The following is a 13596-nucleotide window of genomic DNA, read 5'->3' on the forward strand; positions in this document are numbered from 1 at the left end:
CCCATCACTTTTCCAGTTTGGTAGATACCAAGCAATCCTGATGGAGACTGTCAAAGGGTCAAGATGCATGGCTTTAAACAAAGATGTTTCCTTTAATGTGAAGGCAGTGGCTGGAGACACCTATGTGTCCCTTTTCACAGGCATCTTCTCTTAAGAGGCATGTAAGTTAGGTGTGATCTGAATGAATAAAAAAATAGCACCTAGAATAGAGTATCCATGTGTGGCAAGAGTTTTTGTCTTAGCTCCATACCTATTTTTAAATGTCATGGTTTTATTTATAATGTCATAGTATCATGGGCTAGAAGAGACTTTAGGGATCATCTAGTTCAATCTCCTCATTTTATAGATTCCATTCAACTCAACAGCCATTTATGAATTCCTATAATGTGCAGGATATGATGTTGGGCAATGACAATACAAAGATAAAAATGAAGGAGTCCTTGCCCTCAAGGGATTTATATTTTACTATAGGGATACAACATCTATACAATAAGTAAGTATGAAATACATATCTAAAACCAGGGTGCTCAAACTCATTTATGTAAGATTCTCCTCATAGGTTAAGTCTGATTACTCAATGTTCAAGTGTCTATATGAAGGGCAGAGCAGGAGGGATCTTAGGAGAAGACAGATCTTGATTTCCTGGCTTCCAACTTTAAGATATGACCCAAGGCCCAAGATTCTCTTCAGGGAGAGGTCTCCAAGGGGAGAGAAAGACTCTGGGAAGAAGCCTACAGATGGAGGAGATCTTGCATCTCAATCATATTCCTATCCCCAGCTTAGTCCCCTAGAGACTTTGGGCAATTTCCCCTTGAATGGGGTCTAGGATTCTCTCTTGATTGAGTTGAAATATCTAACACACAGTATTATTCACTCTTTGTACTGTCTGATATATTTTCATCTGTAAAACTTCTTTGATTTCTGTTTTGCTAACTGTTTGGATAATCATGGTGTTATTTGGGATGTGTGGTCTTTGTGTAAATGCCATTTGGTGGGAAGGGGTCAAGCCTTGAAAATAGAAGATTGAGGTACTTCTTCTATGTTAAGGGTTAGCGATCAGGACACAGCTTGAATCTAAAATTAGTTTGCTTAGACTAACAATATTTAGAAGGGCTGATAGAAATAATTCTCACCCGTTGCTCCTCTTTCTGAGGGAAGCAGAGTAGCTGACTTCATCCCCAGTCTCTTGTTTTCTTTCCGGGCATGAATTATAGTCTCTCTAAGAGAAGGGAGGGTAGAAAAGACTAGAGATAACTATCTATTCATGTCTCTCTGTGAGGCACATCTGGACAGACCCATGTGCCTACACATAACTTACATGGGAAATACACACATACAAACATGCACTTTACACATACAAACCAATATAAAATGATTTGATGACTTAGAGAGTGCTAATAATCGGAGAGATGAGGAAACACCTCATATAGGAGGTGGCACCTGAACTGAGTTTTGAAAGAAGCTAGGGATTCAGATGATGAGGAAAGTATATTCCAAATATGGGGGAACCTTTGCCAAATGGAGGATGGATTGGAATGGGGAGAGATTTAGGACAGAGAGACCAATCAGAAGGCTACCGCAATAATCCAGCTCACTTGTTTCTTCTTCTTAAAAAAAACAAAACAAAACTTTACCTTCTGTCTTGGAATCAAAACTGAGTATTGGTTCCAAGGCAGAAGAGCAAAAAGGGCTAGGCAATGTGTTAGGAAGTGTCTAAGGTCATATTTGAAGCCAGGACTTCCCATCTCTAGGCCTGGCTCTCAATCCACTGAACCATCTAGCTACTCCCCTCTACCCACAGTTATTTCTTCTCCAGGGAAATTTCTCATGGATATAATCACAATGACTTGAAAATGAAAGCCAGGCACACACAACCATGTTGATAACCAGAGTCTCTCTTAGGGAATGCCTTCTGCTCCAATATGTCCTCTTCTTGGTATAAAGATTATTCTGGGCTCATGAAGGATGTGCCAAGAGACAGAAATCTCCTGAAGGGCTGACCAAGCTATAACAACTTTGAGTAGAGGGCCAGTGATAGAACGGTTCTACGTATGCCATTTGAGAAATAGTCTTGATAAGTCCAGAGAAGTTGATTGCCAGTTTGGTCTAAGAGTGGTGAGTTTTAGCAGCTTCCAAGATTATACATGTAGCACGGGAAGGTAGAAGTTGCAAGAATGACTGGCAGATCTTAAGACTTAGAATCTTTTATGAGCTGGTTGAGTCAGAGTTCCAAAGGGGCAGTTTTCCAACTGACTCAGACTAGAGCTGAAAATGAAGAAGGAAGGTATGTAGCTAAGACTCCCTGAACAAACTACCTATCAAGCAACTGGCCTTTGAGGATCAACTGGTTGAGGGTGAGAGGAAAATCTCCGGTCTTCCTGGTGGACAGATTGACTGGGGGAAAGACCTCTACCTTGCTGGGACCATCAGAGGACACCACAACTTAGATTTCAGATACCTGACCAACCACTGACTCTGTGTGTGTGAGAGATTCTGGGTTTATGGTGGGATTTATTCTTAATAGTCTTTAGTTGAGAGAGTTAGGCAGTGTAAGCTCAGACAGTCAAATATAGTGAGTAAAAAGTCAGATGCTATCCTTCGCCTTATTACCTCTCCAACATCTTCCCCTTCCCTGTGAATAAACTTTATTTAAATGTGATTTTCCCCTTATGTATAAACCCTTTCCCCTTTCCTAAAATTCCCATAACATACAACATGGTGCCAAGTTTGTGATCAGTGGCTGGTTCAGTGCCTGCCCTTGTATCTCTACTCACCCTCAATCTTTCCCTCCCTCCACCCCAAACAACTGAGAACAATAAGCCTTGGGCTACTTCCTTCTCTTTTGGAACTTGCTTTCTTTACCTGGGGTAAAGCCAGTCTCTCAACTCAACAAACATGAAGACATACCAGGCATGAGGTTCACCGTGTAATTCCTGATGCTGGAGAGCCTGAGGTTGGAGGAGCTCTTGAATTTGGGAGTTTTGAGCTAAGCCAATCAGGTATCAGCACCAATTTTAGCATTGAAAGCCCTTGGGAAACTGAAACCATCAGGTTGCCTAAGGAAGGACAAACCAGCCTAGGCTGGGGGTCAAAGGTCTTGTGCTGATCTGAGTGGGTAAAACCTATGAATGTCCCTAAGAAGTATCTGGAGTGAAATTTGAACCCAAGACCTCCCATCTCTAGATCTGCTCTTTATACACCTACCTGCTCCTCACTCTCCCCACTTTTATTTATTTAAGGTTTTTAAAAGAATTATTTATTTAAGAATATTTTTGCATGGTTCCATGATTCATGTTCTTTCTCTCCCTTTCTCCCTCCCCTGTCCTGTAGCCAACAAGCAATTCCACTGGGTTTTATGTGCATCACTGATCAAAACCTATTTCCATATTATTAATATTTGCAATAGCCCCCTCACTTTTATACAAACAACCATCACATAAAAAGTCTTTCATGGAGATTCCTCACTTTTTTGGACTTCAAATATGTAGTACTTCCCCGTTTGACTTTCAAAGCTATGTATTGGAGTTTCATAAGCATACCCATCATGGTTCCCCCCAAAGTCCATTTTATCTCTACAAAACAAGTGTCTTTCCCAGAAATGCCTACAGGTTCGCGGATCACCATCACTCCTCTCTGGTCATGAGGAAATGCTTTCAATCCAACAGTCAAGTACCAATATTAGTGAAGTCCAAGGTGGAATATTACCATCATCCCCTTAGCTGTTCACTGAGGTAGGTAGGAAGAAAGAAGCTAGTTGCATTCTATTTCTATTGAAGAAATAGTCTAAAATGAAAGTTGGGAGGAACTGAGGTGAGGTTTAAATAAGAACTCCTGGATGTGAAGAGGTAAGAGGCATCACGTTATATATTCAACCGGCAAGTTATACATTTAAGTGTCCATATGTTGAACCTCCCTTTTCTTTCTTCTCTGAACAGGCCTAGGTCTTTGAAGTAGCAGAGATGCTGGAGAGGGCATCTCCAGTAGGGTAAACTTTCTATATGACAGACTCTTCTGGTGGTGAAGCTCATGATCCCTTCTGTGAAGCTCATGGACCCCATCTTAGACTCATGTTCATAAATGATTTAGAAAGGGAATCAATTAAATTGAAATCCACTTAGCAAAAAAAAATATGTATATATGTATTTATATATTTTAAAAGTTTATGAACTCCAGTTTAAGCATGCTTGTATTTAGTCTCACCTAGTTATTTCCTCTCTCAGAGCAGCTGGGTCTGCGGGGTAAAACTTCACTCGGAAACACATGGTGAATGGAGGCTGGGCTGCAAAAAACAACAAACAAACAAACAAACAAACAAAAACCAGGTGACTGTCAGGAAGGACAGAAAATGACTCTGTCTCCATTCTATGATGCCCAAGTAAATACGCTATCAGAAAAAAAAAATCCAGGCTTTCAGAGCTACACAGACAATTGATATAAAGGCAATGGATGTACAGACATTTGATATAAACTATAGATGCAAGCTGGCTGTGTAGGGAAACCATCCCATCCTGCCCTTCCTAAATGAATGGCAATGCTGGCTTCCCTGCAGAAAATACTTACATCGCAATTGCTTCACCACAGACTTTGTAAACTCCAACCAATGCTGAAATGAAGAAGACAGAACAAGACAACTGTAATGAGGAGTGCCGAATACAAACAAGTCTGTACACTTTAAATAAGTAAGCAATTGATAGTCCAGGATAAGAGCAATTATAAAGGCTATATAGGACACGTAGGTTTAGAAAGAAAGACCTGATAGGATTTAAAAAAAATCTTCTGTCTTCTAATTGATAATAATGATTGCTTTCAAAGTAGAAGAGCAATAAGAGTTAGGTAATGGAGATGAAGTGACTTGCCCTGGGTCATACAGCTAAGAAGTATCTGGGGACAAATTTGAACCTAGGACCTTGCATTTCTAGGCCTGGCACTCTATCCACTGAGCCACCCAGGTGCACTGGCCTGATAGGATTGCCTCCTTGGAATTAGCTTTGCTAGAGAATTGTGTTCCCCCTTTCACCCCCAATATATGCATGTGAATAGACATGTATGTGTATGCATCTATATAATGTATCTATACATATGTATATTTGTGTGCATCATAAGCACAATTCACATACACACACAGACTCAATGAAGGCTCATCTATAAATGTGAGCACATCAGACCTGAAGTCAACAGTTTTCCCAAAGTAGTCCATCAGAATTCTAATCTTTTTGTGACGTGTGTGTGCGTGCCTGTGTGCGTGTGCGTGTGTGTGCGTGTGTGTTTCCATGCCAGTCATCAAGGCGATGACAGTGGCTATCAGTATCAGCTCCTGAATGTGCAGACAGGAGCATTCTCTATTTAAAAAGCCATTCACTTTTGTGGATCTCATTTGTCTTTTATATCACCTCCATTTCTGAATAGATCTCTTTCTCTTTCTATCCACTGAGCCAATCCTTGTCACAAAGAATAAGGAAAAGAGGGAGAAAAACACATTTCAGCAAAAACTAACCAAAACATCAACCGAATCTGCTGGCATACTTCCTACGGCACACCCGGAGACCCCTGCTTCTGGGAGGAAAGGAGGAAGCGTATTCTCTAAGGTGATGGGAAGAGACACGGAGTGATGGCTGCTGAGCCCTGCAAAGTGGCCTGCGTGTGCTTCCTCTGGCAGAGATGTCACAGATCGCTGACCCCATAATAATCGCAGAGCATTGGCAACCCAGGAATGAAACACTTGGACTCTCTGGAATAGATACACAGCCTGAAATCTGCAGAACAGTGAATCTGCCTTTGGATCGCTACAGCAGGAGCAGTCAGGGCCAACAGGAGGCCTAGCAGCCTTATTCACTATCACTAATATCTTTTTCTCTCCTATCCTTACTTTCTATCTTAGAATCAATACTAAGTATTGGTTCCAAGGTGAGGGATAGGGAATTGGGGTTAAGTGATTTGTCCAGGATCACACAGCTAAGAAGTATCTAAGCTCAAATTTGAACTCAGTTCTTCCAACTACAGCCTCCCTCTGAGCCACCTAGCTGCCCTAATAGCTACCTACCTACCAACTACCTACCTACCTACCTTTCTTTCTTTCTCTCTTCCTTCCTTCCTTCTTTTTCTTTCTTCTTTTCTCTTTCCTTTATCCCTCCCTTTCTTTTTAAAAAATTTCCCATAGTCACATTATTCTTGTCTCCCTCCCCCTTCCCAGAGTTGACAAGCAATTCCACTGGGTTATACATATATTATCACTCAAATCCTATTTCCATATAATTCATTTTCGTAATAATCTTTTAAAACCCATACCCCAAATCCTATGCCTGTATAAACAAATAATGTGTTTTTCTTTTGAGTTTCTACTCCCACCCACAGTTCCTTCTCTCGATGTGGATAGCATTCTTTCCCATAAGTCCCTCAGCATTGTCCTGGATTGCTGCATTGCTTTTAGTAGAAAAGTCAATTACATTTGATCTTCCTACCATGTTTTAGTTACTGTGCAATATCTTTATTTTTAAAAGGGAGGAAATAAGATTATTTGATAACTTTCCCATCATCAGTTCTATTGTCCATAGGGTACCCCATAAACATCCATTATTGGGGCTGCCCCTCTGTTCAACTTTAGTGCTAACTAATTCGAATCCATACCAATTGATCAAGACGTCTTAGCTCCACACAAACCTTAGACCATAGAAGTTTAAACTGTAACCATGACTCCATGATAGCAGCCTTTAGGAATGCTTGAAGGGAGGCTGGGTTCCATTTTCCCCTGCTCCCCAAACATGATGTAGTAGCATGCAGAAACCTTGGGCTGGCTGGAAGGTGTGCAGGAGAGGCATCCTGGTCTTAGCTTTCCACATCTCTCCTTTGTGAGTTTGGGTCATGCAGCTAATGGACCCACAAAGAGCTAGCTCCGCTGTTAGCTCTACATGGATAATCTGGACTGACATCTTGCTCTCTTGTTTCCACTGAACTGAGTTCCCATGAGGCGAGCAACTTATTATAGCAGTTCAATGTGGTTAAGAGGTCCCTCTCACATTACACAGCCCACCGCTGCTCTGGCTTCACCGAGTGAGCCAAGCTGTGAGATTTAATTGCATGGAAACAAGTGGAATTCTACACTAAGGAGAATGACACCTCTTCCAGTCTGTGGAAGGAAAGAGAAAGAAATCTGGCAGCTGCAGATCTGTCTACTACTCCTGGGACAGAGGAACTGGACAGCAAGCAGAATCTAGGAAGCAAAACTATTTAAGTCCAGTGGAGACCCAGCTAAATGCCACAGAGGAGGATTCAGGGCAACAACAAGAAAAGGCAAATGGGCATCAGTAAAATGCCAATGAAAATGAATAACAAAAAACACTACTAACTGGAGCAATGGCTACTTATAAGCACTGTCAACCTGGAAAAAATGAGTCACAGAAAGAGAGGAAGGGGTGTAAAAAAGAGGTGAATTCTTAAAAAAAAACAACTGTTCCTTCTTTCTTAGAATTGATACTGATTAGTAATTCTAAGGCAGAAGAGTGGTTAGTGCTAAGCAACTGAGGTAAAGTGATTTACCCAGGGTTACAGAGCTAGGAAGTGTCTAAGGCCAGCTTTGAACCCAAGGCCTCCCATCTCTAGGACTGACTCAACAGAGACAAATTCTTAACAGCTATCCCAACATCCCTTTTAAACATTTGATGAATATATTTGGTCAAAATCTGGAAGAGAATGGGGTAAAGATGAGATGCACAAACCATGTCTTGCCAGAGAGGAAAGAGGGCAAGGAAAGGAAAAAAAAAATTTATTAAGCACTTACTATATATACCTGGCACTATATTCCATGCATTACAAATATTTTCTCATTTGATCCACACAAGAACCCTATAAAGGTGGTACTATTATGATCTCCGTTTTACACTGGAGGAAACTGAGGCAGACAGAGGTTAAGTAATTTACCCAGGGTCACACAGCTAGTAAGTGTCGATGGTCAGATTTGAACTTAGGTCTTTCTGAGTCCAGGCCCAGTGTTCTTCTATCTATTGTATCACCTAGCTGGCAGATAGGTGACATGCTTAAAATAAAGAGCAAGACATATTTTTGGACATGTCCAATGTGAAAATTTGTTTGGCTGGACTATGCACATCTGGCATGAGGGCTTAAAAAATTTTTTTTAACTGCTCAACAAAGGGGGAAGAGTTGAAGAGGAAGAGATAACAAATGCTTATATAAACAAATACATTTTTAAAAAAGGTTGTATTCTTGTACCAGCATCATTGAATTGTTCTGATAATATGGGACTGAAGAGAGGAAGAAAGATTAAGCTGCATATAGCAAGACCTCTGGAGTTCAGGGAAAATAAAATATATTCCCTGAGGAAGGCAGCCTGGTTTGGTGGGAAAAGCACTGGATTTGAAATTAAAGGTCCTGGTTTTAAATCCTGGCTTTGTAATTTACCTAAGTTGTGACTTTGGGCAAGTAACTTCATCTTTCTGGATTTCTGTTTCCTTTTCTATAAAATAAAGGGATTGGGAGGCTTCACAGTAGAGAATGCTGGATTTGGAGTTGGAGGTCTTGGGTTCAAATCCTACCACTGTCACTAGTTATGGGAACAAAGCATCCCAGAGCTTGAAGTAGAAGGGACATGGTACAACCACTTCATCTTATAAATAAGGAACTTGTGGCCCAGGGTGGTTAAAGGTCACACTGAGAACAAGCCTCAAAGAGAGGATTTTTACTCATGTCCTCTGATTCCTGTTTTTCCCTCTTATCAAAATAGCTAAGTTTCTTTAAGTCTCAGTTTCCTCATTTGTAAAATGAAAGGGTTGGATTCAAAGACCTCGAAGATATATTCTCCCTCTGAATCTATGACAGCCTTGAGAGTCAGGTGCTGTTATGATCCCCATTTTAGAGATGAGGATATTATATATGTGTGTGTATATATATATAATATATAATATATAATAATATATATATAATAATATATATATATATGTGTATATATATATATATATATATAAATCTAAATAAAGGGCTCTTAGTTATGTAGCTAGTTACCATGAGAGATAGGATTTGAACTTAAATCTTCCTGATTCTAAGTCAAGCACTCTACCAACTTCTATGACCCTATTTCCTCTTTCCAGTCTCAATCCCATCATCTTGATCTTTTGATCCTTCTGGAAATATTTTAACCCGACCAAAAGCGATGAAACACATTTTGCCTTTAAATCCCAATTTACCATTATCACGAATGTTGTTTAGGAAACATACAGATTTGGGGGCAGTTGGATATCTTTCTGAATTGTTAGTATTTCAAATTGCTTTTTATTTCTTTCAATTGGGTAGGGATTATGATCAAAATGTCTCTAAGTATTGAGAGAAATATAAAATCAGATTTCTGAACAAGTTTGTATTATATGCCAATGAGCCAAGACTTTTAATTTGTACCACACTTTAACATGAAAACGACATGCACTAGTATAGATGGCTTTTTTAAATGGAAAATCATTTGTCAAGACATTTTCAAGAATGTCTTAATCATCTCCATCATCTTTAAAAACAGACATGGATTGGACTCCCATAACACACGAAGATGTGAAGTTTCAAACCTAAGGAAGGCTTACATGTCATGATAGGAAGTGAGATCTGTCCAGGGTGATGGTCAAAGTGCCATCTCATCTAAACAGCCGAACAGCCTCAACATTATTGCTGAGCTGATATATTTTTAAGGTCAGGAACAATTGAAATGTATTAATAAAATGCGGGGGCTGCAGGGTGAGGAGGGGAGGTCTGGGATAGAAGGGAGATAAAGGAAGGTTATACAGTCCTCTTATTCCTTTCTAAATTTGGTGCCTTTGAATGAAAAACTGCTGAATGTGAGCTGCAGCGGAATTTGTTTGCCGCTGAGGACACCAAAGAACAAAACACGGCTCCATTCCGGTAAGTGCTTTTGCTTATGGGCCTTGCTGCTGCACATCTGGGGCCTCAGAGGATGAGAAGAACTGCCGCGGAGAGTCACAACCCTCCAGACAGCGTTTTCCATCACAGCCCTCAGGTCTGGTCAGCAGGGTTCAGCTCCGAAGGCAGAGAGCTCTCCAAGTGAAGGCAGATGTTGAAATCAGTAAATGGCACATCAGCGTTGTGTCAATGCTGAAAGCAAAATCCTGAACCTCGGACAAGATCTTACCCCCGACTGATAATTTCTGAGTGGGGCACCAGGTTAAAATGGAATTGGGGAATGGTTAACAAAATAAATAAAAGTACACCAGGACCTAGATCGTGTTAAAATGTGGCTCTCCAAGTCAGCTCCAGCCCTGCAGGAATCCTTTTGTAGCTTAGCGGCTCTTTCTACTTGAATTTGACACCACGGTGCAGGGAGACCCGGTTTCAAGGTAACAGCAGCCTTAAGAAGACTGGCCAGAGGTGTGAGCCACGGTCAGAGCAGTCCCTTGTCCTTTGAGGCTTCCTCTGAAGGGAGGGAGTGGGGGCTCCTCCCATCTAAGCTTCAGAGGATGGAAAAAAGCTGAAGGATGGGAAGTGAACTGAGGCGCCTGGGGGGATGTAATGTGGAAGCCAGATGGTAAGAACTTTGGGGGAAGGTAAAAAGAGGCTGGAAAAAATGGGCGATCAGCATGAAGCCATCCTACCCACTCACCCTCCAGCTGTTTTCATGAGAACTTTAATAGCCCACTAGGCACTCTTTGAGCTGGAGGCAGGCCCAGGGGAAAGGGAGAAGAAAAGGGGAGCTGGAAGCTGGGGTGCCACAGGAGAAGTAAGAAGTCTGCCCAGAACAGGAGGAATCTGGAGTGGAGAACACTGAGGAGAAGCAAAGGAACAGCAGCAGCCAGCAGCACCTCGGGGCTCCCAGACTGGCTAGTCTAGGAGTGGCGGAGGGAGTGGGAGGGGAGAAGCTTGCACACAAGCATCTGAACTGTATTTCTCCTGAGTTCCTGGGTCTGGGCTCGTCCAGCACAAAGAGGGGGTTGGCTGCTGTTTGGGAAAGATTCGCAGGCTCCAGGCCCACACAGGTTGCATTAGTGTGGTCAGTTTCATGCCTCGCTAATAATCTGGTTAAAGTGCCACATTCAGGTATGCTTTGCTTTTGTGAGTAATAGAAATAGAACTGAAATATAACCGAGGTTAACGGGGGAGATGTGTGTGAAAGGTTTTTGCCCCCTTCCCCTCAGTGGTGGATTCTGATTCTCTGATAAATCCCCATTAAGCTACCCTTACGATGAGGGGTTTCTAACCTAAGGTTAAGCTATTTCTAGGGTCCAGGAAGTTGGATATAAAAATTATTTCAATAGAATTGGTTTCTCGTATCATCTTATGCATTTTATTTTTATGCACTCAAAAACATGGCTCTGAGGAGTCCAGAGATTTATCAGACTGCCAAAGGGGTCCATGACATAAAAAGAGGTTACGAATCCATTTCTTAGAATAAGAGACAAGTGTTGCCACCCCAAAAGGGGGTAGAATGAGGACAGAAGGAGGTAGCCAGCTCCCTGGGAGAGAGCTCTCTGTCTGTCCCTGGATGAAATGTACAACTTTCGAGGATTAACAGTTAACTGACAACATTGATTCTTATTACTAAGCAGGATCAGGCAACTGATGAGCCCCAACCCCTGGTGGTTACTGTCAAGTGAGGGGTTGGAGATCCCTTTCACCTTTTAAAGTTCTGTGATTCTAAGAGATGATTTCTTACTGAAAGGGTTGGTATTCCTGGAGCCTGATCCTTGGGGTTAAATTCTTGATACAAGTAAGAGGCAGTTTCCTTAGGTTCTTAGTATTTCTTTTTTTTTAAACCCTTACTTTTTGTGTTAGAATCGATATTAAGTATCAGTTCCAAGGCAAACAAACAGTAAGGGCTAGGCAATGGGGGTTAAGTGACTTGCACAGGGTCACACAGGAAGTATCTGAGGTCACATTTGAACCCAGGACCTCCTGTCTCCAAGTGGAGCTTTCCATCCCCTGAACCACCTAGATATTTTCCCTAATATTTTAATTAAAAAAAAAAAACCCTTATCTTCAGTCAGAACTGATACTAAGTATCTGTTCCAGCAGTAAGGGCTAGGCAATTGGGGTTAAGTGACTTGCTCAAGGTCCCACAGTTAAAGTCAGACTTACTCTCTGCTTATCGGGGTCCACAAAACGGATTCCAAAATAGTCTTTTTCAAGTAAGTTCAAGTGGTGGCAAAGAAGGTCAAACAGGTACTGTCCTTTGGCATCTCTCTGCAAAAAAAAAAAAAGACATGCCATTGAGAAATGGTTGAATACTTCCAAACCCCCAGGTTGATCTTCCTAAATTATAACAACTCCAATCATTTCAATAATTTAATTCAACAACACCTGTTAAGTGCTATTAAGCAAAGAACAATGTTAGGAGCTAAGAATACAAAGAAGGAAAATGATGCTGACCCCACCCACAGGGAGCTTGATACCTGGACACTGATGAGGCAAAAAAGATAAGATTTATAATAACAAAAGGCATTGTCCTGCATTCATGTCCCCAACTGCCACAGTGAAGCTTGCTTGGTTCATTTGGTCCATTGCCCTTTTTTGGCATTATACTTGTCTAGATCTAACAGTGCCCATGTTAATAATATATGTTATCTCATTTGTCCAATGCCAGAAAGGAAGGGCAGAGAGCTCTCCTGATGGGGTTAGATAGGTTTCAAATTCCTTTGGGACTCCTGGAAGTCACAGGATATAGAGACTATATACAGGGTGGGGAAATGGAAACTTTATGAGTCCCAAACCTTTACTGCGCTAAATGACCTTTAGCTCAACTCAAAGATCACTTCCTAGAGGAAGTCTTTCTTTGTTCCAAAGCTGTAAGTGCTCTTCCTACTCCCCATTCCAGTCTCCCCACCTCCCATTACTTTATTTATATTTATGTATTTATTTTTAATAAATGGATTTGCATTTATGTATGTATGTATGTTGGTTCCCTCAGTAAGACATAAGCTTCTTAAGGGCAGGGGCTGCTTCATTTTTGTCTTTGTAGTGCCAATCCCTAGTGCAGTGCCTGGCACATAATTGGTAAATAATAAGTATTTATTGATTATGGCTGAAATTTATCATATTAGATTAGACTATTGTCTCTTTTAGAGTAAGGACATCAATTATTTCTTTGTACCTTCCCTGACCCTAGTGCCTAGTGCAATCTTTTATACATAATTAATTTTGCTAATTCATAATAAGGAGCTAATTTAAAAAAAAAGTCTCATCTTTGAGTAAAGGTCAGTCTTCCTTCCTTCCTTCCTTCCTTCCTTCCTTCCTTCCTTCCTTCCTTCCTTCCTTCCTTCCTTCCTTCCTTCCTTCCTTCCTTCCTTCCTTCCTTCCTAGAATCAATACTGTGTATTGGTTCCAAGGGAGAAGATCAGTTAACAGCTAGACCATGGAGGTTAAGTGACTTGCCCAGGGTCACACAGCTAGTAAGTGTCTGAGCCAGCATTTGAACCCAGGACCACCAGTTTGTAGATTTTGACCACTGAACCACTTAGCTGCTCCCAAAGGTTATATCTTTAACATCATTCATTGATCAATCAACATGGATTTATTAAGCAAAGTGCCTACTATGTGCCAGGCACTGTACTAAGTATTAGGGACATAAAGAAAGAAAGAAAAAATTTCCTGTTC

General features: G+C 41.1%; 1 protein-coding gene across 11 annotated transcripts in view; it reads right to left on the reverse strand.

Annotated features, from left to right (window-relative positions):
• Positions 1-13596, reverse strand: part of FRMD5 (FERM domain containing 5) — a 372966-nt gene that overhangs the window by 62735 nt on the left and 296635 nt on the right. For all 11 annotated transcript variants that reach the window (XR_008914907.1, XM_001362983.3, XM_007472454.2 and 8 more), the window contains exons 2-4: positions 12082-12186; positions 4561-4603; positions 4201-4279 (exon numbers count right to left, since the gene is read on the reverse strand). Coding sequence is in view for 10 of the 11 variants with exons in the window: in XM_001362983.3 (XP_001363020.1) it covers positions 4201-4279; positions 4561-4603; positions 12082-12186 (227 nt within the window). In the remaining variant the exon portion in view is untranslated. The remainder of the gene's footprint in view (positions 1-4200; positions 4280-4560; positions 4604-12081; positions 12187-13596) is intronic.

Source organism: Monodelphis domestica, chromosome 1 (assembly GCF_027887165.1).
Source record: "Monodelphis domestica isolate mMonDom1 chromosome 1, mMonDom1.pri, whole genome shotgun sequence".
Lineage (NCBI taxonomy): Eukaryota > Metazoa > Chordata > Mammalia > Didelphimorphia > Didelphidae > Monodelphis > Monodelphis domestica.